Source organism: Cynocephalus volans, chromosome 1, assembly GCF_027409185.1.
Source record: "Cynocephalus volans isolate mCynVol1 chromosome 1, mCynVol1.pri, whole genome shotgun sequence".
Classification (NCBI taxonomy): Eukaryota; Metazoa; Chordata; class Mammalia; order Dermoptera; family Cynocephalidae; genus Cynocephalus; species Cynocephalus volans.
In genome coordinates this window covers 190,892,613-190,916,721 of record NC_084460.1, presented here as the reverse complement: position 1 = coordinate 190,916,721, position 24,109 = coordinate 190,892,613, and the positions used below count along the sequence as shown (strand labels likewise).

At 43.5% G+C, this 24,109-nt stretch overlaps 1 protein-coding gene and 2 long non-coding RNA genes across 5 annotated transcripts; 1 reads left to right on the top strand and 2 right to left on the bottom strand.

The window, feature by feature from the left end:
- Positions 1-7,347: 7,347 nt before the first annotated feature.
- Positions 7,348-8,091, bottom strand: LOC134363520 (uncharacterized). The gene is made up of 2 exons (XR_010021755.1): positions 7,875-8,091; positions 7,348-7,753 (listed from the first exon to the last, which is right to left on the bottom strand). It is a non-coding gene; the product is annotated as an uncharacterized LOC134363520 (long non-coding RNA).
- Positions 8,092-8,231: 140 nt separating this feature from the next.
- Positions 8,232-18,189, top strand: NDUFV3 (NADH:ubiquinone oxidoreductase subunit V3). Of its 3 annotated transcripts, none has more exons than XM_063098800.1 (4): positions 8,232-8,335; positions 9,642-9,756; positions 14,437-15,534; positions 17,936-18,189. In XM_063098800.1, exons 1-4 carry the CDS (start codon positions 8,288-8,290, stop codon positions 18,097-18,099), a joined length of 1,425 nt encoding a protein of 474 aa, XP_062954870.1. In that variant the 5' UTR covers positions 8,232-8,287; the 3' UTR covers positions 18,100-18,189. The 3 variants fall into 3 exon arrangements, with proteins under 3 accessions (XP_062954870.1, XP_062954880.1, XP_062954861.1); XM_063098791.1 differs by having other exon boundaries at positions 8,244-8,356; XM_063098810.1 differs by lacking the exon at positions 14,437-15,534.
- On the bottom strand, positions 12,464-14,862 carry LOC134379724 (uncharacterized). The gene is made up of 2 exons (XR_010023821.1): positions 14,509-14,862; positions 12,464-12,644 (listed from the first exon to the last, which is right to left on the bottom strand). It is a non-coding gene; the product is annotated as an uncharacterized LOC134379724 (long non-coding RNA).
- Positions 18,190-24,109: the final 5,920 nt, after the last annotated feature.

The window sequence follows — 24,109 nt, the reverse complement described above, 5'->3', positions numbered from 1 at the left end:
TGCCGCCGCTACGGACATGGAGGGAGGCTGGACGTGTGGTGTGAACTGAGGGGTAATGTGCTGAGGAGCTTTAAAACCCACAGACGATCAAGTACGACAAGAAATGCTAAGGACATGATCTGTGAAAGAAAGTGAGCCAAAACACCAGGTACCATTCAAGCTTTATTAAAGAAGAAAAATCTGCCAGGCTGCACTCAAAATGGCGTGCAGCAGTGGCTAAAGGGAGTGTGTGGGCTTATATGGGTTGGTGGGCATGGGAAAACACAGGTGGAGGGGGAAGGGGGTGCCAGTGTGTAGGGTAAGGCCAAGGATTGGTGCTGGTGTGGTGGGTAGGGCTGATGTAATCAAGATGGGAGGTACCTCTAGGTGGGAGTAGAAGAGTTTCTGTCTAAGAAAACCATGAGGTAGGGAGTTTCTTTGTCTAAGAAAACCATGAGGTAGGGTAAAGACTGGCAGCCATTTTGTACTCAGTATGGCACCAGTTGTGTCCAGGACGATGCCAGTCACATCCAAGATGATGTGGCCACATCCAAGATGGCGCCAGCCACATCCAAGGTAGTGCCGGCCGCAACCAAGATCCATCATTCCTGCCTTTTAAGTATAAGGAAAAGGGGAAAGGGGCGAGGGTCTCATTCTTCTGACACTATTTCCTGCTGAAAGTGGGTGAGGAGGAAAAATCTGGCCACACAAAATGCCATCGTGTGGTCGTAGAGTGAGATCTTCTGAAGGGAGAGGTTGATATTTATGTTCCATGAACAGTTCGGTCACCCTTTCGTTGGAGAAAGCCTGCATACGATCCTGCAAAAAATTGGGAAAACACCAGAAAAGACAGGGGCCAAACAGCAGGAGAAGTCCCAATATGGTAAGGACTCCCAGCAGGGGTATCAGCCAAGGGGTCCATTTCCATAACTCACTCCACCATTCTCAAGAGTCGGTGGCAGCCTGTCTCCTTTTTGCCATTTGGTCACAGAGTTGTTGGGCCATATTTCTAACGATGCCAGATTTATTGGTATAAAAGCAACATTCTTCTCCTAAAAATAGAGAGACCTCCCTTCTCTGCTGTTAACATGTCTAATCTTTGCCTGTTTTGTAAGATGACTTCTGCCAGGGAATCTAATTGGTCTTGGAGGGCTATCATAGTTTGGGCTACCTGTTCAATTCCATTGGCCAGCTCTTAGGTTATTTTATGATAGTAAGCTGTTGAGGTAGCTACGCCTCCCACTCATGTTCCTACTCCTGCCACTATACCAAGCCCAAGGAGCAGGGGAATGACCTGAACAGCTTGTTTCACCTGGGTATGAGCCACCAGGGGGATCTCTAAAATTTGGTTGCCAGGAACAATGTTAATTTGGGGTATTAAAATTGCTAAGGTACAAATTCCCATGCAGTTTTCCAGGAGGCATTGGTATCAGAATGGTCCACAAACAAAGTAGACTCCCTTCCAGGAGCTACAGGTTATGTTTGTGATGTCCCTTGGAATGGTCTGGTTGCAATCTTTTCTTATAAGATTGCCCATTTCTACACTGCCAGTAAGATTTGTTAGACAATACCCTGCCGGCTGAGTTAAGGTGATGTGGGTGGCCACCATACCCAAGAGAACTGAGGTATGGTTGTCTGTAGGCCAATTAGACAGGTTGAAATTAGATATGGGTGTAGCCTGAAATTGGGGAAGGGCTGATTGTAGGCAAAGCCAACATTCCCCTGCTAATGAGGGGGATGCATAATTAAGTAAATGGTGGGTGGCATTGATGAGCTGTATAACTTTGGGGTCGATTTGAAATGGACATCAAGGTTGAGGGAGCCAGAGAGGATGTCAGTTTGGCTGGGTGGGAGTAAGGTTTTTAATGATTTGTTCGATTTGTTTTTGATGTGTTTGGTTCTGGAGTCCTCCCCCAACACTATAACCTAGGTGCGTGGTCTTGGTGAAGCACACATATTTGCCTCTTGGAGGGCACTGGGCTCCAGAAGAATCCCCCTTGGAAAGAACCATCCAGTAGCTCCTCTTCTTGTAGGAACATGATGTGGCTTTGGACCTATCATAGCAGGGAGCTGGAAGATGTGTAATAGCTGTGAAACTAGTTTAGATAGTCCCATGCGCAAGTCTAGCCAGTGCGTGTGCACCAACTGTCCACCCTGACCCAAAGATTCTGACTTGGGAAATGCACTGTGTGCATGGTGAAGCAGAAACCTGTGTTAATGGCGAAAGCCACAGAAACAGGAGGAGGAAAAATGTGAGGGGGAGGGAGGTTACGAGAACACATAGTAGAAAAAAAAAGTAAAGTGTGAATTCGTAAGGGGTGTAATTGCAAAGGATGGCCTACCAGGCTAGCTCAGTCACCCATTCAAGGATGTTGTCCACGTCAAAGGAGGCAGGCTAGGACCTGTCTCCGATTAGATCCTGAATAAATGACATGAAACGGTCAATAGCAGGTTGGGATCAGTCTTGGAGTGGCTCTTGTATGAGCGATGTGAGGTAGGCCTGTAAAAGTGAGCGGATGATTGCCAAGTGGAAAGATTATTTTTCTTCTGGAATTGAGGAAAGAGTGGAGGTCCTGGAAATTTTCAGTTCTGTAGGTCCTAAAATAGACCCCTCTGGCTTGGTGTTAACAGATATTTGGGTAAAGTCTCAGGTGCTCATTTTACCAAGGATAAGGGATACCAAAGGGCCCTTCCTAGTACTTTTACTGCCATGGGGGTGGTGAGAAGTACTGTATATGGCCCTTCCCAGCACAGTGAGAGGGGCTTTGGGATTTGGGTTTTAACATACACTTGCTGTCCCGGGCTCAGTTTAAAAGTCTGAGGAGGTGGTGGGGAAAGGATGAGGTAATAGAAGGTTGGCCTATTCCCAAAGGAGATCCCTGATAAGCAAAAAAGTAGGGAGATACTGACCTAAAGGTGATGAACTAGGGGGTAGTGGCATGAGAGTGAAAGGTCTGCCAGACATGAGTTCAAATGGGCTAAAACCAGTGGGTTTCTGGGGGGCAGCCATAACCAAGCTAGTGTCAAAGGGAAGAGCTGTGTCCAGGGAAGATGAAGTTCCATGGACAACTTGGTGAGGTGTGTTTTAATAAGGTGATTAGCCTTCTCTACTCTGCTGGATGACTGAGGCCGATATGGTATGTGAAGGTTCCACTTTATGTTTAGGGCTTGGGCTATGAGTTGTGTGACTTGGGAAATGAATGCCAGGCTATTGTCTGACCACAGGCTGGTGGGTAGGCCAAAATGGAAGCTGATTTCTGAGGTGAGAGCTCATGTAACTGCAGCTGCATCCTTTGAAGTGGAAGAGAAACCCTCTACTCATCCTGTGAAGGTATCTATTAAGGTTAAGAGACAGTGCATTTTCTTGTAGGGAGGCATGTGGGTAAAATCAATTTGCCAATCTTGGCCAGGAGTACAGCTTCCAGCCTGATGGGTGGGAAAAGATTGGTTCTGGAGGCGACCCTGATTGGAGCAATGGGAACATATGGGGCAGTTTTGGGTGATTTCTTTAATTTGGTCATGTGGGGATAATAGTATAAAGGCCGGAGGAGGTGTGATAGGGGTTCATGGCCTATGTGGATTGTATTGTGGAAATCTAAGAGGATTGGTTTCACTTGTGTTTCAGGGAGAACATAACGATCAGAAACAATATACCAGCCCATCTTTCTTTTGTGCCCCCAGTTCTAGGAGGCAGTGCACCTCGAGGGGTGTCCTGGGGTGAAGGTGTAGGGGTCATAAGAACCTGAGTGAGGGAAGTGTGGGGATCTGATGATTGAGTGGCCTGTTTTGCAGTTAGGTCTGCTCGTTTGTTACCCTGAGCTATGGGGCTATTAGAGGTTTGGTGTCCCCTGCAGTGTACAACTCCAACCTCCTTTGGAAGCTGGGCAGCCTCAAGAAGCATCCTGATGAGGTGTCCATTTTTTATGGGCCCTCCTTGGGTGGTCATGAATCCTCTCTCCTTCCACATAGCTGCGCAAAAATGTAAAATGTGGTAGGCATATTTAGAGTCAGTGTATATACCAACTCATTTATCATCGGTCAGGGTGAGAGCGCGGGTAAGGGCAATCAGTTCTGCTTGTTGGGAGGTGGTATTGGGAGGAAGGGGAGCAGCCTCAATGGTTTGTGTTAAGTTCACTATGGCATATCCCGCTCGGGGGGCCAGCACAGAGGTGGCACTCCCATCTATGAATCATGTGTGTTGGGGCTCCATAATGGGGTGTGGTGAAATGTGTGGAAAGGGACTGAAGAAAAGGTCTAGGGCCTCCATACAATTGTGTTCTATGGGTTGAGAGTGCCTTGGGATGAGAGTGGCTAGGTTCAAGGGAGGGCAAGGTTTAAAAGAAAACTGAATTTTCAATGAAAGGAAAGTGGATGAGTTGTAGGCAGGAGGGGGAGAGAACTGACATTGCCTTATGACTAAGAAGGTCTTGAAGATGATGGGGGGAACAAATGACTGTTTGTTGTCCAAAGGTTAATTCAGAGCTTTCTTGTGCTAGAAGAGTGGCTGACACCAAGGCCCGTAAACAAGAGGCCCATCCCCGGGCTGTGGTGTCTAGTTGTTTTGAGAGGTATGCAACCAGGGAAAAAATATCTCCTGCCTCTTGTCCCAAAACCCTGACTGCCAATCCTTGGGTTTCAGTGACGTCTAGAATAGAAAGATGAGACAGGTTTGGGAAAGATAGAGCTGGGGCTGTGAGGAGAACAGCCTTTAATTGCTGGAAGGGAGAAAGAATGGGCTTTCTGGGCTCTAAGGGAATGGCAAGATCCCCTTTGGCTGCCTTGTAAAGTGACTTTGCTAGCATGCCAAAATTGGGAATCCATAGGTGAAGATACCCTCCAAGTCCCAAGAAAGAAAGGATTTCACCCTTTGTGGTGGGGGTAGGGAGTTCAGAAATTAGACTCTTGCAATCCACCATTATCTCTCTGGTATTGGGAGTAAGGTGGACTCCCAAATAGGTGACTGAAGGGCAGGAAATTTGGGCCTTGCTGGGGGACACTCAATATCCCCTGGAAGCCAGGAAATTAAGGAGAGCAACAGTGTGGGCTGTGAGTCCTCATATGAGGGGCTACAAAGGAGAAGGTCATCTACAGATTGTAGCATAGTGCTACAAGTGGGCAGAAGTTTGGATAAGTCTCAAGCTAAGACTTGGCCAAAGAAGTGGGGCCTATCCCGAAATCCTTGGGGCAGGACCATCTAGGTGAGTTGCTGGGATGGATGTGTGTTGGGATCGGTCCACATGAAGGTGAACAAGTCTTGACAGGAGGGGTGAAGGGGAACAGAAAAGAAAGCATCTTTGAGGTCAAGAACTGAAAAGAAACAAGTTGTAGAAGGAATGGTGGATAAAAGGGTGTAACCAGGGTTATGAGTAAAACGGCCATATTAATGGCTTGGAGGTCCTGAACCAAGCGGTATGAGCCACTGGATTTTTTTACAGGGAGGATGGGTGTGTTGTATGGTGAATGAGTGGGTTGTAAAAGATTGGAGGAAAGAAGTTTATGAATGATGGGCTTTAACCCTATGAGATGATTAAGAGTGATGGGATATTGAGGTGTGTTAGGAAAAAGGGAAGGATCTTTTAGAAAAACATGTATGGGGGAATAATGAGTGGCTATAGAGGGGGAAGATGTATCCCATATAATCGGGTTGACCGGGTTAGAGGAAAATGGAAAGGTGGAGTCCATAAAGCCCAGGTCTGGGGCGGCTTGGGCCAACAACAGCAAGGAAGGTGTTTGATCATATAAGGTTAAAGTTGCCCTCAATTTTGAGAGAAGGTCACGCTCCACTAACGGGGCAGGGCATTGGGGTATAACCAGGAATTTATGTGAAAAGTGGGTGTGGTGAAGGGTGTGGGAGAGGGATGATGTCACTCAAGGGCAGTGTTTGGATCCTGTAACACCCACCACAGAGATAGAGGATGAAGTGGTGGGCCCCAAATATTTGGGGAGAGTGGAGTAAGTGGCCCCACTGTCGATAACAAAAGAGATCAGCTTACCAGCTATGAGGAAAGTTACCCTGGGCTCATGTGTGGTGATCTCTGTGGGGGCCTCGAACCCTGGGCCTCATCAGTCCTCCTCCTGGGCAAAGCCAAGAAGTTCAGGCAAGGATGGTCTTACTGGTGGGGTGGGGACTGGCCCACTCCCTCTCTGGCGAGAGGGCCATTCAACCCCCGTTTGTGATGTGGGCAAGGCCCAGGAGGGGGCCTAGGTTTGGGACAGGCTCAAGCCCAGTGGCCTGGTCGCCCACACTTGAAACAGTTGCCAGGTGGCATGTTTCGAGGTTTTGATATGTGAGCCCTTTGGGGAGAGGGTCCCAGGATGGCATTAACCAGAAGCTGGTATTTGGCCTGATCTCATTTGTATCGTTCCTTCCTTTCTATTGTTAAAAAACCTTAAAAGCCAGGTTGAGGAGGTCTCTCTGGCTGGAATCAGGGCCACGTTCGAGTTTTTAAAATTTTTTTCAAACGTCTGGGACAGACTGAGTGATAAAATGGGAATGAAGGAGAGCCATCCCGACCGGGGAAGAGGGATCTATGTGGGTATATTTTTGTAGCACCTCCAAGAGACAGGTTAGGAATTCACTGGGGTTCTCAATGGATTGTTGAGTAATTTCTCTTAATTTATCATGATTAACTGACTTGTCAGTAAGTTTTTGTAAAGCAGAATGTATATGGGTGACCATTAGAAAGCCTGAACATAGGGAATCTCTCCTGCCTTGCTACTTCTGTGACAGAAGTTATCAAGATCTGTTAGGGTGGCCAGATCAAAGGTGCTGTTTTCTGGCCACTGGGATCCATTATTTTAGGCCAGACTTGATTGCAATAAAAAAGGAGATGTTTGGATTTTATATCTCCTTGAAAGCCCAGAGGTTGTAGATTGGCCAAGAGGCATCCCAGAGGGGTAGATGGGGGGCTTAGACTGAGAGAATCCCATGCTGAGGGTGAGAAAGAGATATCCCAGTAGAAAGAGGGCAGGAACAACATAAGGCATCCCTGTTGCTGTTCTGCCCCCTCGGACGCAGGGCAGCCACCGGTGTGAGGGCGTCCCCTATAACTGGGGCAGGAGAAGAGTTTTCTCAGCCAGGCTCCTGGTCTTCCGAGTGAGACTGGGGTCACAGACCGAGAATCGAGAAAAACCCGTACGAGTAGATAGGAAAGACTCCCCTAACTCACCCCAAACGAGCCTGTGGTGGATGTGTCAGTCTGAGGCAGCAGGGCGAAAACGAGTGTCCCAGAGGCACCTGGTTGGGCAGGTCCAGGAAGGGCAGCCGACAGCCAATCACCCCGAGGGAGAGAAAGGGTATTGTCCAGCAACTTTGGCCAAAACCCTTCCTGGGTTTTGGCACCAAAATGAAAGAAAGTGAGCTGAAAAGCCAGGTACCGTTCAAGCTTTATTAAGGGAAGAAAAATCTGCCAGGCTGCACTCAAAATGGCATACAGCAGCAGCTAAATGGAGTCCACAGGCTTACACCGGTTGGTGGGCACCAAAAAACGCAGGCGGGGGGGGGGGGGTGCTGGTGTGTAGGAAAAGGCCCACGATTGCTGCTGTTGTGGTGGGTAGGGCTGATGTAATCAAGATGGGAGGTACCTCTAGGCGGGAGTAGAAGCGATTCTTTGTCTAAGAAAACCATGAGGTAGGGTAAAGACTGGCGGCCATTTTGTGCTCAATATGGCTCCGGTCGCGTCTGGGATGACGCCAGTCGCGTCCAAGATGATGCGGCCGCGTGCAACATGGCGCCGGCCGCAACAAAGATCCATCAATCTGTAAGGTGGTGCACCTGGGAAAGATTTCAGGCGTAAGGCTGAGCGGACAAAGCCAAGAAGTGAGAAGCGGTAAGGTGGGAATTCGGTCCCACCCTCCGCAAACATCGAGAGGAGGGTGCTACTCCCGACTGGTACCTCAGATTTCCACTGCACCCCAGTAAGAGCGCGCAGGTCACCTTGCACTTGCAGGAACCAGCATCCCGCACCTCCCGGGCTCTGCACCTGTCTGGGGGCGGACCCTTCTCTCTTCTGCTTCTGACAGGTGGCCCCGAGCCAGGGGCGTGGCCTCGAGGTGTGGCGCGCGGATCACAGAGGTGCCGAGAGATGCGCGCAGGCCCACCTCTGCTCTGCCCCCACCTACCCTGTGATAGGCGAGCTCAGCCCAAGGGGAGGGCCCTGAGGCGCGGTTTGCGCTCAGCGGTCGCTTCCTCGCCCCGCCTGTGATTGGCGAGCTCGGTCCAAGGGGCGGGCCCTAAGTCGCAGTGTGCGCGCAGCGGTCCCTTCTCTGCCCGTTGTGACCTCGGGCACCGCCCCTTCGGGTCAGCGCCATGGCCGCCACGCTTTTGCTGCGGCAAGGACGAGCCCGGGCGCTGAAGGTAAACGAGGAGCCTGCCCAGGTGGGCCCGGCGGCCGGGAGCCCGCCGGCGAACTCCGGCCCTCCTTGTTGGCTGCTAGCCCCGTTCCCTGGGCCGAGGACGAGGAAGCTGGGCCGGGTGGGCGGCCTTGGAGCCACGCCCTTTCCCCTCCACCCTCGTCCCCGGGCCGGACCGCTGGCCTGGGGAGCGTCCCGACTGGGTGGGGACGGAAAAGGCCTGTCACACTGCACGGCTTTTGAGGACAGTATCTGTATTTATTTTAGCTGGGAGGAAATGCGGGCGCTTTTAGGGACCCGGTGGGCCCGGTGCCTTCCCGGGCGGCCGTCAGGAAGCCAACTGACAGTACCTGACCCATGGGAAGGGGAGGGAAGAAAGAAGGGCTTTCTTTCAACACGTGTGAAAAGCTAAGGCCATGTCCGTGTTTTAGAAGTTAAGACGGCTCTTCAAAAGCAGTAACTATTCACTGCAAAATAAAGTACAGATGAGCGGAGAATCCATTGTCAGACAGACCACTGTTTATTCCTTCAAGTATCTAGTTCTGAACAATTTTTTCAGCTTCTGTATGTGAGTATAAGCACGTGCACACTTGCCTATAATCATAAACACAAATACTTGTTCATACTTGTTCGTATGCGCACCTCTGTTCTGTGTACAGCGTCTAGAACATTGTACTATCTAGCATGCAGCAGGCCTTAAGGACTATCTACTGAGTCGATTAACACAACCTACATATTATAAAATGGGCTTTTCCCTTTTTTTTTTTTTTTTTTTTAAATGACTGGTAAGGGGATCTTAACCCTTGACCTGGTGTTGTCAGCACCACGCTCTTGCAAGTGAGCCAACTGGCCATCCCTATATAGGGATCTGAACCCATGGCCTTGGTGCTATCAGCACCACACTCTCCCAAGTGAGCCACGGGCCGGCCTCTAAAATGGGCTTTTCACTTATATTGTAAACACTTTTGAAGCAGTTATTAATTACATTATTTTTAATGGCTGAATAGTATTTCTTTACTTTCTAAGTATAGGAAAATATTTGCCGAAAGAAACAGTATTTTGTAGGTTTGTAGGTAATTGGAGACTACGAGAAAATAAATTCGGGACAAAGTCTGGTGGGACTTTCATAAATCCGAATGTTAACAGTGATTGTCCTTTAACGGGGGTGTTTTCTTCTTGCAGCTTTTTGGGGTTTTTTCCTCAAAATTTTTATAATACACATGTGTTATGAAAATTGTAATAACAATTAGAAATATATGTAGAATAGCTGTGACAGTATTATTCTAAATATTTGTCCCTTCTTTTGTCAGACTCTGCTCCTAGCAGCACGGGTGTCTCGAGGACTTTCTTCCACAGTTTCTCTCTCTGCAGAATCAGGGAAGAGTGAAAGGGGACCGAATTCCAAGAAGCAAAGTCCACCAAAAAGTAAGACTAAATGGTAGTCATAAGGGAAAGAATGTGAAGTAAATAGATCAGTCTGCCTTCCAAGCATGAAAAGTTTTACTAGCCACATAGTTTATGGATCTTCATTTTCAGCAGTGTCCAGATTGTAATCAGACATAAAATATGTAACAGATTTTAGAGTAAACACTTCAGTAATGTAATAGTGTTTGGTTCATCATTTAGCCCTGAAATGGTTCTTTTTGTTTTTTCAAAATGCCAAACTCCAACACAGGCGAGTGATGCAGCGTGCAAAGGCTCTGTGGCATTTCGATGGCCCCAATGAGCATGAGGCCAACAGGAACCCCATCTTACTTTCTTTATCCTGGTTCTGACCTTTTCAGTCTGACACTGGTCTGTGGTTTCCCAGGCATTGCTCAATCACAGTCCAGGATTGCAGGCATCATTTTATGACCGTGGAGAGGGAGTTAAGAGTAGGCACAGTTTTCCAGTGTGACTCACTTTCGTGCTGTGTGGTCTCTGATCTGTTTCCAGCTCTTTTTACACAGTCATTCTGACTTTTATTACTAGTTTTTAACTTTTTGTCCCTCTCTGTGTACCAGTGTAGCATATCTTTATCGAAGGAAAATAGGAAACGCAGCCATATATTTTAAATGCTTCTCTTGTGGGAATAATTTTATTTTTTCTACCCTGCTCGTTATTGATAATTGATTATGATCCAGGCTCATTGCATTTAGTCTTGATTGATGAAACTCCAGTTTACTCTTGAAAGAATATACAGTACATCACAGTCTCTTTGCAAATCTTCATATGGGTTGTAGTATGATAATTGAATTTGGTCTTAATTTTCATCAAAATATCACTTCCATACCAGTTTGAATGTTTGAAAATATTTAGATTCTTTTGGTTTTTTCCTCTTTGGCCTGTGCACAGAGCATCAGTAGGTTTTGAAATATTTGTGCTTTGTAGAGAGTGCCAGCCCCCAACTGCCTCTCACACTGAGTGGATCTGGGCTGTGGAAACTCACCATCCTGGTGGTGTCTGTGCATCCCGTCAAGACTTAAGGCCTGAATTCCACAAGAACATTATTTAATTCTTGCCCATTCCTGCCTCATTTTAAATCCAGTGTTCAATGCATAAAGTTTTTAACATGTGTCTCAAACACAGGACTTTTGTTTTTTTAACATAATCACAATACCATTTCACATCTAAAAAATGTTTGCAATAAGAGCATCAGTTAAATTCTGTATTATACCTGGCACGTTTTTGACATTCTTTGAAAGTTTACTCACAAACAGTTAGTTTGATGTCATTACTAATGTTGTTCTATCCTTTGGTGAATTTCAGTATTGTGTCTGCAATCCTACTTAATAGATTTATGAATTTGGATTTAATGGATGTTAAGATATGGCAAAGCCAAAGAGCCCCCTTTTCAGAAACATGCTTTTATACGTGAGTGGAAGTGGGTGCTTCATCCTGTGACAGTTTGGGGTGCAGTTATGGAGGGGAACATTGACCTGGGAGTTGGCCCTGGGCTCTGCTGGAGCTTCTGCCTCTGGCCAAGGCGGTCTCTGCAGTCCTTTGAGTCTTGGTTCCTTCACGCTTGAGCAGGATCAGCATGCCAGCCTCATTGGGTTCTGAGACTGATTGGTATAACGATCAGTGTATGTACTTTGTAAATTGCACAGTGCTTTTAGGTGTGAAGATTGTGGTTTCTTGAATCCAGTCACCAGACTGAATTTTGCAACAATCAGTAATAAAATGTTGACTGAGTAATTCCTATGTAGCTTTTTTTAAAGAGTATGCCAGGAAGCCAAAGTTAATTATCCATTTCAAGTCCTTATTTCAGTTTTAAAAGTGAGAAATCTCTGGAAATAGAGATTTGATGTATTTAATTATGGCAAACAGTGCCAAGCACTGTTCTGAGCACATTACATACATGACATCATCTGGCCCTCAAGCAACCTTGTCAGTAGATAGTACTACTGCCCTGTGGTGTAGATGAGGATTTGGGGGTATGGAGAGACTCAGGAGCTGCCCAGGGTCACACAGGTGTTGGTGAGGTCTGGATTTGAACCCAGGCATTGTGGCTCACCAGTCCATACTTTAATCACTGTGCTGTCCTGCCTTTGAAAAATCTCTATTCTCATGTGCTTGTTTAAACAAAAAAAAAAAGTTTTAATTCATGTAATGTTTGAGTGACGTTATTCTTCATGTTATGTTTAAATGCACCTTTGTCTCTGAATGTGCTTTGTTTCTGGAATAAGTTTTGTGATCTATTGACAAGATAATGGAAATATTTTAAGGTTGCCAGTCCATTTCAAATGCAGTAGTCATTTTTGCTTTTGATACAGGAACCGCTAAAAACTTGAAGGTCATGCCCTCACTTTTCAACCAAGCAGAAAAGAGATTCAGGAAATTTAACTTCTATTTTGAGAGGAAATAGGGAAGCAATAAGGCGAACTCATGCCTGCACTATTTCTAGTGTTTGTAGACCTTCACTTTACATAGGCTGCTGTGGTCTCAGCAATCAGAAATAGGCCCTGAAAGTCCCCATCTTATGCTGTGAGATAGGCCTACATGGCTAGTCTTATTTAGGTAGCTTTGGGTTTTATTATGCTTGTCTTTCAAGGACATCCACTAGCAAAACTAAAACATTGTCAGTATATTGTCATCCTGCCTCTAGACGTATGTAAGACATTTAATGAAAAGAAACAAAGCCATACTTGCATTCAGAGTGAGAGCCATTTTTCCTTTTTATCATAGTGTTATCTTCTCAGTGACATTGTTGCTGTACTGTTGAATGCAGACCTGAGGTGGATCCTGGGACTTTGGTAAAGCAGTTTCTGGTGGCAGCTACAGGTCATCATGGCACGCGTCCTTCTGAGTCCCGGAGAGGAGACGGGCCTGTGCTGCAGTGGGGCAGAAATGGCTCTCAATGAAAAGCAGCATGTGTTACTGTCGTCTGTTAGCATTTCCATGGGAGTCTTCCAGTGACTAGCATGAACACTAGAAACTGTAAAGTTCCTGTTTCACACAATGGATGAACATTTTCATTTCAAACAAAATTTCTAAGTAACATTATTGTTAATCCCATTTGAAATTTTCTTTCCATTTTCTGTAGGTAATAAATCAACCTATAATGCAGTTTAATAACTTTTTTACAATTAAAACATCTCCACAACGAATTTTGGAAGATTTAGTCATTATAGTTTTTCTATTCAAAGCAGCCTGAGATAAGCCTTATTTTAAGTAATTTTTCATACTTGGAAAACTCATGCTCAAAATAAAGGTGGATTAATGGTGCAGGTGAGTGGGCTAGAAGCATGTCTTACACATTGCTTTTGGGGATTCCTATTTGCCACGATGCTGGAGCTCTGTGTGAGCCCTGCTTCAATTCAGCACCTGCTCTGTGCAGTCTCAGTGCAGATACCAGGCCAGTGCAGAGCCACAGACTCAGACAGATGTGGGGATGGTTTAAACAGTCGCCCACTGCTCTAACTCTTCAGTCATTTACTTTTATGATGTCTTTCAACCTTTCTTGTCCCTTTTCTGATTGTTGGTTATTCCTCAGCTTTCTTTAATCATTTTCAATCAGTCTGTTAGACACAGGTTCCTGAGCTCAGAAAACAATTAAAAACCTGTTTGGAGAATGTTAAAGTAGAATGGTTAAGAGAACATTTTTTCCACTTTAGAGAAGTAGGATCAATATTTTTTTTTAATATAAAGTAGACTCCCAGACTTCAAGACTCTGGATTTAGAGTCTACTCATCAGTAATATTTCTCAAAAGTTTTGCTTTAGTTTTGAAAAGTAATTTAATACAAAAACTTGTCCTATGTCTTTCTTCTAACCTGTAGGGTTGGAAAGATTTATTATCACCTGAGAAAATTGAATGAAATTAGCTCTATCAATATGTTATTTGATTTTTTTTTCATAATTGACTGCAAAATGAGAATTTTATATTAGCATTCTTTTTTTCTTACAATTTAAAATCTGCCGTTTCCAATCTTAAGTATGATCATTGCATCTAATTATTTTGGACTTTTCTGGTATTGTAATAATACTACTTTTGTTTTCTTGGCTAAAGAAATCCCCAATGACTTGTGTGATTTTGAAGGACTTTTCTTCCTTTTTAGGGCAACTTTACTTGAGCTGCATTATCCCCTCCCACCTTCCCCCCACTTTTAAACAATGTACATGCATAACCCAAACCAAGCTCTTATCTATATTTTTGCCTTGCTATTTTGTTCAGAAAGTTCTAGTTCTGAAATTTTTATATTTGAGAAGCACCAGGTTTTTAGGGATTCAAGAAATTATACATTTGTAAAACTTCAGTAGTCATCTGAAAATATCTTTATTACAATTTAACTATCTTAAATTTGGGTGATATTTTAAAAATTAATTATCATCAGAGAAGCTGTCATTGTGAAAAATGGAGACAAGTTTGTTACTCCTGTATGTAAAAATCCCCATTTTAAAAATTTTCCGCTGCGAAGAAAAGTATCTTCATTCTTTCTGTTGCCTTGCTCATGGGGCTTGGCTTTCACTTCCCTTTCACTCATGGGGTTTCTGTGCAGCCTGTCTTAGGATGATTACACTGAAGATGTTATAAATAATGAGTTGACATATAACAAAATGTCTATGACTCTGTTTATGTTTTATTAAATATTAAAAATAATATTCCTTTTTATGCCATTTCCTAGATGTAGTGGAACCAAAGGAGAGGGGCAAGCTACTAGCCACCCAAACAGCAGCTGAATTGTCTAAAAACTTACCTTCACCCAGTTCTTATCCATCAGTTGTGAATAAAGGCAAGATGGTAGCTAGCCCCAGCCCCGATGACAGCATGGTGTTCACAAATGAAGGGCTCCCGAAATTTTTGTCAAGAAAGACTTTGGTAGAGTTTCCTCAAAAAGTTTCGTCTCCATTGGGAAAACAGGGTTCTGATTCAGAAGCTGATCGGGAGGGCCAGGAAGTGAGGGATGATTCATCTTCATCTTCATCTTCATCCAGCTCCTCTGACTCAGAGTCTGACGAGGAGGGTGACATCCCAGAAGCTGATCCTCGAGTGGTGAGCAAAGGCAAAGGAGGATTTCCAAAACTAGACGCTTCCCGGTCCTCTGAAAACAGAGCCCCCCAAGTTGTGATGTCAGCCAAAGAGAAAACCTGGCTGCAGAAGCCACATATGGGCCTCGCCTGTCCAGAGAATCACCATCAGCCAAAGAAGAAAGGAACCACCATAAAGACATTAGAGGACAGAAAAGATGCTACACCAAAAACCACAATACCCAAATCACAAGTAGATGAGTGCTTGAAGCAAAATGTAAAGGAAAAACAATTGCAGAAAATACTTAGATCAGAGGAAATAGATGAAGAAAGACAAAGGCCGTTTGAAGTGAAAGGAATCTTACCCAACCACACGAAACCAGGATTGTCTGCCCAGCGGGGTGGCAGCCCAGTGCCCACACTGTTGGCAGAAGAAACCAGAGCAGGAGGGCAGCCACAAGCCACTCCTCCTGGGGCTGGAGAAGGACAGCTGGAAAAACAAGTGCCAGAGCCTAACTGGAAGGTGGCTTCTCCCCTGTTCCAAAAAGAAAACCTGGGGAAGCAGGTAGTAGAAGGACATATGAAAGCCACAGAAGAGATCTTGGAAGATCAGGTACCAGTAAGAAATTTGGAGACGGTTCCTGTTGAGAATGAAGACATTTTCGATGAGAAGACAGCAGTTCTAAGGCTTGAGGAAAAGGGTGAAGGAGGAGAAGACTCAGCTACTCACGTGGAAGACCCAGACTGCACACAGGGTATACCTCGACTTGTGGCTCGGAACCTTTCTTGTCACTTAGGGATGTTTAGACTCTAAAGATCTATTTTAAATTTCTATATGATTATAAAGAAGTATTGCAATTAATCAGATTCCATAATAGATATATGGCCCATAACATTGTCTCAGCTAAGCAGAAAAGTGTATCTTAAGTAATCATAATATACACCTTTATGTACAAAATCCCTAAAATATTTAAATTTGTTTTAAAATGAAGGAGTATGCTCTTGGCATTCTTGACTATTTCTTAACCATTATAATTTTTGAAAATTGACAGTTTAACATCATCACCCTTAACTTTTCAGGGTGTCCAAGTGTTCATTTCATAAACGTGCAGAGCATCTCACTGAGTGAGAAAGGGGAGTCTCCTATTTAACTTGCATAGGTGAAGAGCAGAAGTTAAACTTGGTATGATGTCTTCAGGTGAATTAACTAGATGATTGCTTTCAGCATCCTTTGCATAAGGGAAAACTCACATTTTAGGAATTAAAGTGAGTGTCATACAAAGACACCTTGGACTGTATGAGTATTTTCACTGGATATTTCCTTCTCTGATTTACCTGAAAAACAATGGGCTCTATACAGAATTTTTAGCCGGCCGGTTAGCTCAGTTGTTTAGAGCATGGTGCTGATAACACCAAGGTCCAGGGTTCGATCCCTGTACTGGCCAGCAGAAAAAAAAAATTTATGAAGAGCTTTTTAAGAAAAACTTTTCTATTATGTTACCATTTTCTCAAGCATTAAACTTTATAAAATGTAATATGCTTCAGGTGGGTCATGGTGAAACATTAAAAGGAGGTCTTCAATCTTGGAATCTGTGGCCCTTCAAGACTTCTTTAAAATGCATTATTGCTAACAAATCCAACTCTTTCCTGTGTCTATTCTTTATTCTTTTTAAAGCCTCTCCTTGCCTGATTTGCGTTGCCTGGTACGTGATTGTTACTGGTTGTGTTGTGTTGACAGGATTTACACATTTTCTTCCCTTTGCATTTGCTCCCTCTTTCATTAATATGCGGAGTGCCAGCGTTTGCCAGGCTTCTCAAGACCTCAAGAACTGCTTTCATTTCCTGATGCTGCCATTTTCAGTCATTCTGCTCTGAAATGGAGAGGAATATCAAAACTGTGCGATAAAAACATAGATAATTTGGGGTTTTCAGATTGTAAACCTTCTTGAAAAAACTTGCTCCTAATATTTCACAGATGTGTTGTTTTTCAAGTATTCTCTTTGCCCTTCGAAAGCTGAAGAAGACACCCAAGAGCACAGCCCACTTTGTGGGGCGATGTCCACAGAGGGCAGACTGAGTCTCACTGAGTAGTCTCCGCCCCAAGTACTGGGCTCCTTGCCTTCCAGGTGGAGTGGTGGTTAGGAGTTTTATAGCCCCTTCAGTTATCACCTTCCTTGTATGAACTATAATAATCCATTCCACTGTGAGGGTGTACCTCCTCCACCTCGAAGATACTCAGCTTGTTGAGATTGGAAAGATGTCAGCTCTTTTAAAGCCATTGTTTTTGTCTAACACAACTAAAAAATGAAAAACAGAGCCTTTGGTATTAATTGAAATAGGGGGAAAATGTATTTAAGTTATTTTTTGTACAGTGTGAGTAGAAGTTGAGATAGCCCTAATGACCTGATTTCCAGAAATTTAGTTAGAATCTTACCCCAAACCTTAGCCCACCATCCCACGCAAGCTTTGTTCTGCCCTTAATGCTGTGTTGCCTGTCATGCTGCAGGAGAGCGATGTTTTCTTTGTGACAGCCCCATGCTTGTAGTTTTAAGATTACCACATTTAAATGTGTGAATTTTAATTTTTTTTCCATTCAGAGAACTAAAGGTGAATTAGTATTTTTAGTCTGCAAATCTAAAGTATACTGACAATTTTTTCAAAAAACGTTAAAATGCACATCTCATTTCTAGTTCCCCTTAACTGTTATTATAACAGTCAGATTTTATCTAATTTTCTTGTATTCAGAGACTTGAAATTTTCTTCTATAAATGGTTTATTTCTATTATAGGCAGAATTCTAATAGAGGGAATTTCTTTTCATGCATCTATAGCAACCTCAAAGTCCCTCTATAATTGTTCTAGGCATTTTCAAACTTTTGAGCAATCCAGAGCCTTATGCAGAGTAACATATTAAAACCTATTGTAATAATGCCTTAATTTCTTAAACTGTTAAGGCTGTATGTTTTAAAATAAATGTTCACTGAATACCTTTATTTTGCTTTTGAAAATACTTTGGCTTTCGTGGGCTTTTCTGATTAGACACTGTATTCATCACAGGCAGGATTTATGAAGAAAGCTCAGTAGAAAAGTGTGAGCAAAGTCGTTCACAATATCTTTCCTCCTTGGTGTTCTCACGGGCTTCGTGTTTCCTCCACAGAGGCCACACCAACCCTGGCACCTGCTGAGCCGTATGACACCACCACCTACAAGAATCTCCAGCACCATGACTACACCATGTTCACCTTCTTAGACCTAAACCTGGACCTCTCAAAATTCAGGTTGCCTCAGCCCTCTACAGGACGAGAGTCACCTCGACACTGAGTGCTCTCAGTTGAAAGATTAACCTTGCATTGTCTTTGCTGCATTCTTGCCTGAAAACAATAAAATTCGCTCAAGAATTACAAAGCCCAACATGTATGACTGGTTTCCTTTTACACGTTTTACAGTAAATAGTGAATTAGCAACACTAATGCTGATTATTTATTCAGCATATACTTAGGAATATCTACTATGTGTAAGGATTGTTTCTTTTAATTATAAGATGATGGCTAACTGGACAAATTCATAAAATTAGGGAATTTTAAGTGCTTTCAAGCAGTGTGATTCTATGCTGAACCTAGCAGTTCAGTGTTAAACTAAATGTGATAGTGACTTCTAATTCTATAGGCCTAGTTTCAGATAAATTAGAAATAGAGATTTCCTAATTTTACTGCATTCCAAAGAAATTATAGTATTAAGTTACGGCACTTTATTATCAGAGAAGGAACGGAATCATCTTGTTCACCTCTGTTAGGTATTTGTTGTGAATGTGGGAAGTTTTCAGTGGTGAAATGAGACCTGGAAGTTCTGCAGGGTCCAGCGGCAGCTTTGCCTCACAATGGCCACCGGCAGACTGTGAGCTAATTTAGCTATTCGGGGTTTCTGAGTTAGCGGAGTGACCTATCACTTATGATAACTTCTCTCACACCTTCAGGTGGTGAGCGGCCTAGGTGGCTCCTGCGCATCATGCAGTGCCTGCGCACCAGGTTCCCAGTGGGGATGGCCACCATTCTGACTTGGAGACACTGGCAGGTGTGGACGAGGTGGCTGCTCTCCATAGGCGCTCCTGGAGGCAGCATCTGCACGTGGGGGACGTTTGCTCACACTTGCTTCATGTCCTCACACTTCGTTGCACGGGCTTGTTCACAGCCCTGCACTTGTGTGTTTTACCTCACTTGAATTCTGGTCTTGGCCTCTAGTCACTTTATTGCACACTCAATAGCATGTTTGTAACTTAGGGCTCACATTTCTATACTCCCACATTAATTAAATTTAGTCTGAGAAAATACCAAAATTGAAAACTAGTATTGTGATCATCTGCCTCAGATTTTGTCACCACCCAAGAGGCTTAGCAACTCAGCAAGATTTTTCTATCTACATTTTTTATTATAAAAGTAATAAAACCACATCAAGATGAAAGAAAAGGAAAAAGATTAAAATTAACTAGAATCCACTACACTAACCCAGCCATTATTAACGTTTTACACGTTTCCCCAGTGATGGTGGTTTTAGTTAGGTGTAACCATTTAATGTACATACAGTTTTCTATACTGTTTGGATTTGTTTGTTTTTTCATTGAATAGCTCACTTCTCAAGTGGGGGTCCATGGAACCCCTGTGATGTGGGGTGATGCATTGGGGGATGGGAAGCCACATATCCTGGACTGCTAATGCCCCAGTCGAAATTCTTTTTATATTAAAATGAGTATGAATACATTTTAATTTGCATGTGTTTTTAAGAGGAAACATGAGACTTGAATAAAGATTTTCCCTTGGAACTGGTCCCATTGGGCTAGCATTTCAGTCTCCCTGGGAGTTTGGTTGATGCTCCTCTGCTGTTGAAAAGGCTTAAGAACAATGATAGCCATCACCAGGCACGGTTCTGCGTTTTATAACCATTGTTGCTAATGACTCCTTGATGCTCCATCTGGTGGCAATATGATGGTTATCCAAAGAGTCCATTTTGGGGGTCTATGTTATTTCCCATGTTTTCCTTTAAAGAGTGCTGCCAGAAACATCTGTGTGAATATAACTCATTTTGTATTTTGTACTATTTCCTTAAGATGAATTTCTGGAAACCAATCTGATGAATCACAAGAGTATGAGCATTAGTATTGCTTTCATTTTTGCTAGATTTTTAAACCAGTGTCATTGATAATGAGTTAAATGGTAATTATTTTACCTCCTTTTATATCTTTCCTGTCACCTGAACCTTGGCATTTTTCTAGACATTTGCTTTCCTACCCCTGGGCAGATGCCCTGGGCTGGAGGAGGTTGTAAGTCAGACGCACCCAAGTGTGTGCTGGCAGCTGGCTACTGATTGACAAGCAGCAGATGATTGGCAGCTTTTCTGATTCTGTTTCTAAGTCTGTGCTTTGTGTTTTAATGTGTATATCCTGCCAGTCTCTCAACTACATTCAAAACCCAGGGAGGTGCCCCCTGGATCACAACCACCACCCAGCGGTATCTGACCATGGCCCATACCTTGCACACAGGGTGCATTCAAAGGTTGTAAAATGAGGTCAGCACCACAGAATGTACAGCATCCTACAGGGAAGATGTGTGAGACACAAATTACATAAGATTGGTTTGTTCCTTTAAAACAAGGGTGGCAAACATTTTCTGTAAAGGGCTGTATAGTTAATTTTTAGGCTTTGCCAGCCACATCCAGTTGGTCTCTGTTGGATTTTTTTTTTTTAATAACCCTTTAAAAATGTGAAAACCATTTATAGCTTTCAAAAGGGTCAGTAAGCAGGGTTTGTGGAGCCATAGCTTGTTGACCCTGTTGTTAAAGAGGTTGCCATAGATAGTTTTAACTGAATAAAAGAGCTGGCCAGAGATGAGATTAAAGTAAGTGTTTTAGGTGCTCAGCTGCCCTGGTTCTACTGCCTTCTCTCCCTGACCCTCCTCCCCCCACCTCCTTTGCCTTTATTCTACAGGGGATCTGAAACACTAGGATATAAAAAATTAACAACTACAGCAGTGTTCCTTCTACAGGCCTGTAATGAACATGGTTTTAATGCCTACTATATGCTAAGCACTATGCGTAGGCCACAGGTTGAATATGCTGAAGACAGCCTGTCTCCTCCAAGTTGATAGCCCAGGAAGGGAGGCATGTGGAAAGCCAATCCCAGGTGACATGCCATTCACTATAGTAACAGAAGTGACAAGAGAGGGGAAGAGACGAAGATGGGTATTTATCAGAGAAGGCTTTATAGGACATGATGTCTAAGCAGAATGTTGAAAGGTAACCAGGGATTTACCAGGAGTACTGTGGAATTAGTGGAGGGGGCCCTGGAGGGTGGTCCTCAAGGCCTCGGGACAGGCATGTGCAAAGGCATGGACACTGAAACAGCGTTTGGTTTTCAGGAAGTCACAGTCCCTGGGCATCACTGGAGGCCATGGTCTGAGAGGGGATCAGGCTGGGCCAAACCATGAGGGTAGGGCTCTAGCCTTTGGGAGAACTTAGCTACCATGTTTATAAAAAAACAAGCTGTAATTTCTTAGAAACACTCTGGCAAAACAGAAAAATGGTGGGGGATGGAGATGAAAGAATGGAAAATGCTGATCATTGCTGAAGCTCGTGATGGGTACATGGGAGTTCATGATTCTGTTCTCTCTACTATTTATTTGAAAACTTTCATAATAAAAACAAGTTTTAAAATCCTACTAGTAATAGGGAGAATGGAGGAGGAAAAGGAACTGAAGCAGAGAGAGGAACGGGACACCGCAGTTCCAGGCAAGGAGTGGTGAGGGCCCTGTGCACTCCGGCATGGCCCACGGCCGGGGACCGGCGGCCAGTGGCCAAGGAGACACTAAACTGCCATCATGCAAGGCCAGGCCAGTTTACAGCCTTTCCAAGTGTTTATGAACATGCATACCCTTGCCAACAGTAGGCAGCCTCAGTCTTATATGTGTTGGTCTGATAAATAACTTTTATCCCAGTGTTAGTGTGAATGAGTATATTTTCTTCAGCCTTAGAGGCATAAAAAGCAAGTTGTTTTGATAATAATCATGTGTCTGTTTTACATGTTCTTTCAATTATTTGATATAATTCCTCCTTCATTTTGAGCAAATGTTCCTGAATCTCTGTATGTATTTATCTCTAAATATGTTTTCTTCTTTATTTATTTTTCATTTGTTTGAATATTTAACCTTTGGTAATATCATTTTTGTCTATGCTTCATATATACCACCTTCTCGCTGCCTTTATTCAGAAAATGTATCGCCTGTGAGCCCTATGTGGGAGGAAAACCTGACAATGAAATTCAGCCAACCAGAAGATGAATTAACATTAAAAACTCAAAAATTGAAGGGCTACAGTAAAAGAGCTGCACTCTAGAATGAATTTATGTATAGAATTACACCAAACAACTAGGGGAATTACGGTTTCAAGACAAAATGAAACTGTTATAAACACTAATAAAGTAAAAACAATGTAAACCGAAGAATCTGGAGGAGGGAAAGTTCGTTGAGAGGCAGCCTGAGAGAGCTGCCAAGCTCAGCTTTCAGAGCAAACTAGTCAATGACTTACACTGGCTCAACTTTCGATTTTTAGACTTTACAATGGTGAGAAAAGTGATACACATTCAGTAGAAACCGTACTTTGAATTTTGACCTTTTCCTGGGATAGTGATAGTCTGTCATGATGCTGGGTGGCAGCAGGGAGCCACAGCTCGCAGTCGGCCACACAGTCCGAGGGTGAACAAGCGGTAGGGACTCTACAGTCCACTGTGTTGCCAGATGATGTTGCCCGAGTGTTGGCTAATGTAAGTGCTCTGAGCACGTCTAAGGTAGGCTAGGCTAAGCTATGGCATTTGGTAGGTTAAGTTTATTAAATGCATTTTTGATTTACAATATTTTCAACTTACAATGGGTTTATTGGGACATAAACCCTTGGAATTAAAAGATAAAAATAAAAAATATAAACTTTATTTCTTTTTTTTCTTTTTTTTTTTTAAAAAAAAGATGACCAAGGGGATCTCAACCCTTGGCTTGGTGTTGTCAGCACCACGCTCAGCCAGTGAGGAAACCGGCCATCCCTATATAGGATCCGAACCCGTGGCCTTGGTGTTATCAGCACCACACTCTACCGAGTGAGCCACGGGCCGGCCCTAAACTTTATTTCTTAACAGAAGCTCTATCAAGCTCAAGACACTTTTGTAAGTGATAATACCAGCCATTTACTCCATCCCTAAAGAACTGAAGGTCCTAAGAATTTAACCATGTCAATGCAATCTTTTTTTCATTCAAGACTGTAAGGTGGATGCCTAATGATTTCCCATTGAAACTCACAAAACTACACTTGTTTAATGAGAGGAATGAGCAGGGGCATTGTCGTGGTGGAGAAAGATTCTCTGGTGAAGCTTTTCCTGGCGGTTTTCTGCTAAAGCTTTGACTAGCTTTCTCAAAACACTCTCATAATAAGAAGATGTTATTGTTCTTTAGCCCTCCAGAGTCAACAGGCAAAAATGCCTCGAGCATCCCAAAAAACAATTGCCATGACCTTTGCTCTTGACCAGATTTCTTTTGCTTTCACTGGACCACTTCCACCTCTTGGTAGCCATGGCTTTGATTGTGCTTTGTCTTCAGGATCATACTGGTAAAACCATGTTTCATTCCCTGTTACAATTCTTCAAAGAATTGCTTTAGGATCTTGATCCCACTTGTTTAAAATTTCCATTAAAAGCTCTGCTCTTGTGTGCAGCTGATCTGGGTGTAACAGTTTTGGCATCCATCAAGCAGAAAGTTTGCTCAACTGTAACTCTTCTGTCATAATTGTGTAAATTGAGGCATCTTTGATATTGGCTATTGTTTCTGCTGTTAATTGTTGGTCCTCTTCAATTAGGGCGTGAACAAGATTAATTTTTTCCTCTCAAATTGATGTGGCTGGTCTGCTGCTGTGGGCTTCACCTTCAACATCGTCTCGTCCCTTCATGAGTTATCCATTTGCAAACTGCTGATTTCTTTGGGATATTATCCCCATAAACTTTTTGAAAGCATTAATGACTTCACCATTCTTCCACCCCAAGCTTCACCATAAATTTGATGTTTGTTGTTGCTTAAACTGCAGCAGAATTCAGGTTGCTGTGATAGGGGCTTTTTTTTTAAACTGACGTCTGATCCTTCTTAGTGCCTCAAACTAGATTCTGTTCATACATGTTATAACAAGTTAGTGCACATTTATTTTGGTGCAAAATTATTTTGAAATCCATGAATAATTTTTTCATAATACACATGTTCTGTGCACTTTTTGAAGAACCTTCATATACCACATTTTCTTTATCCATGCA

Coding starts and splice junctions, on each gene's coding strand:
- NDUFV3 (XM_063098791.1), top strand. CDS start 8,288: ATGGCCGCCACGCTTTTGCTGCGGCAAGGACGAGCCCGGGCGCTGAAG. Junction 8,357..9,641: donor TAAACGAGGAGCCTGCCCAG/GTGGGCCCGGCG, acceptor TTCTTTTGTCAG/ACTCTGCTCCTAGCAGCACG. Junction 9,757..14,436: donor GAAGCAAAGTCCACCAAAAA/GTAAGACTAAAT, acceptor GCCATTTCCTAG/ATGTAGTGGAACCAAAGGAG.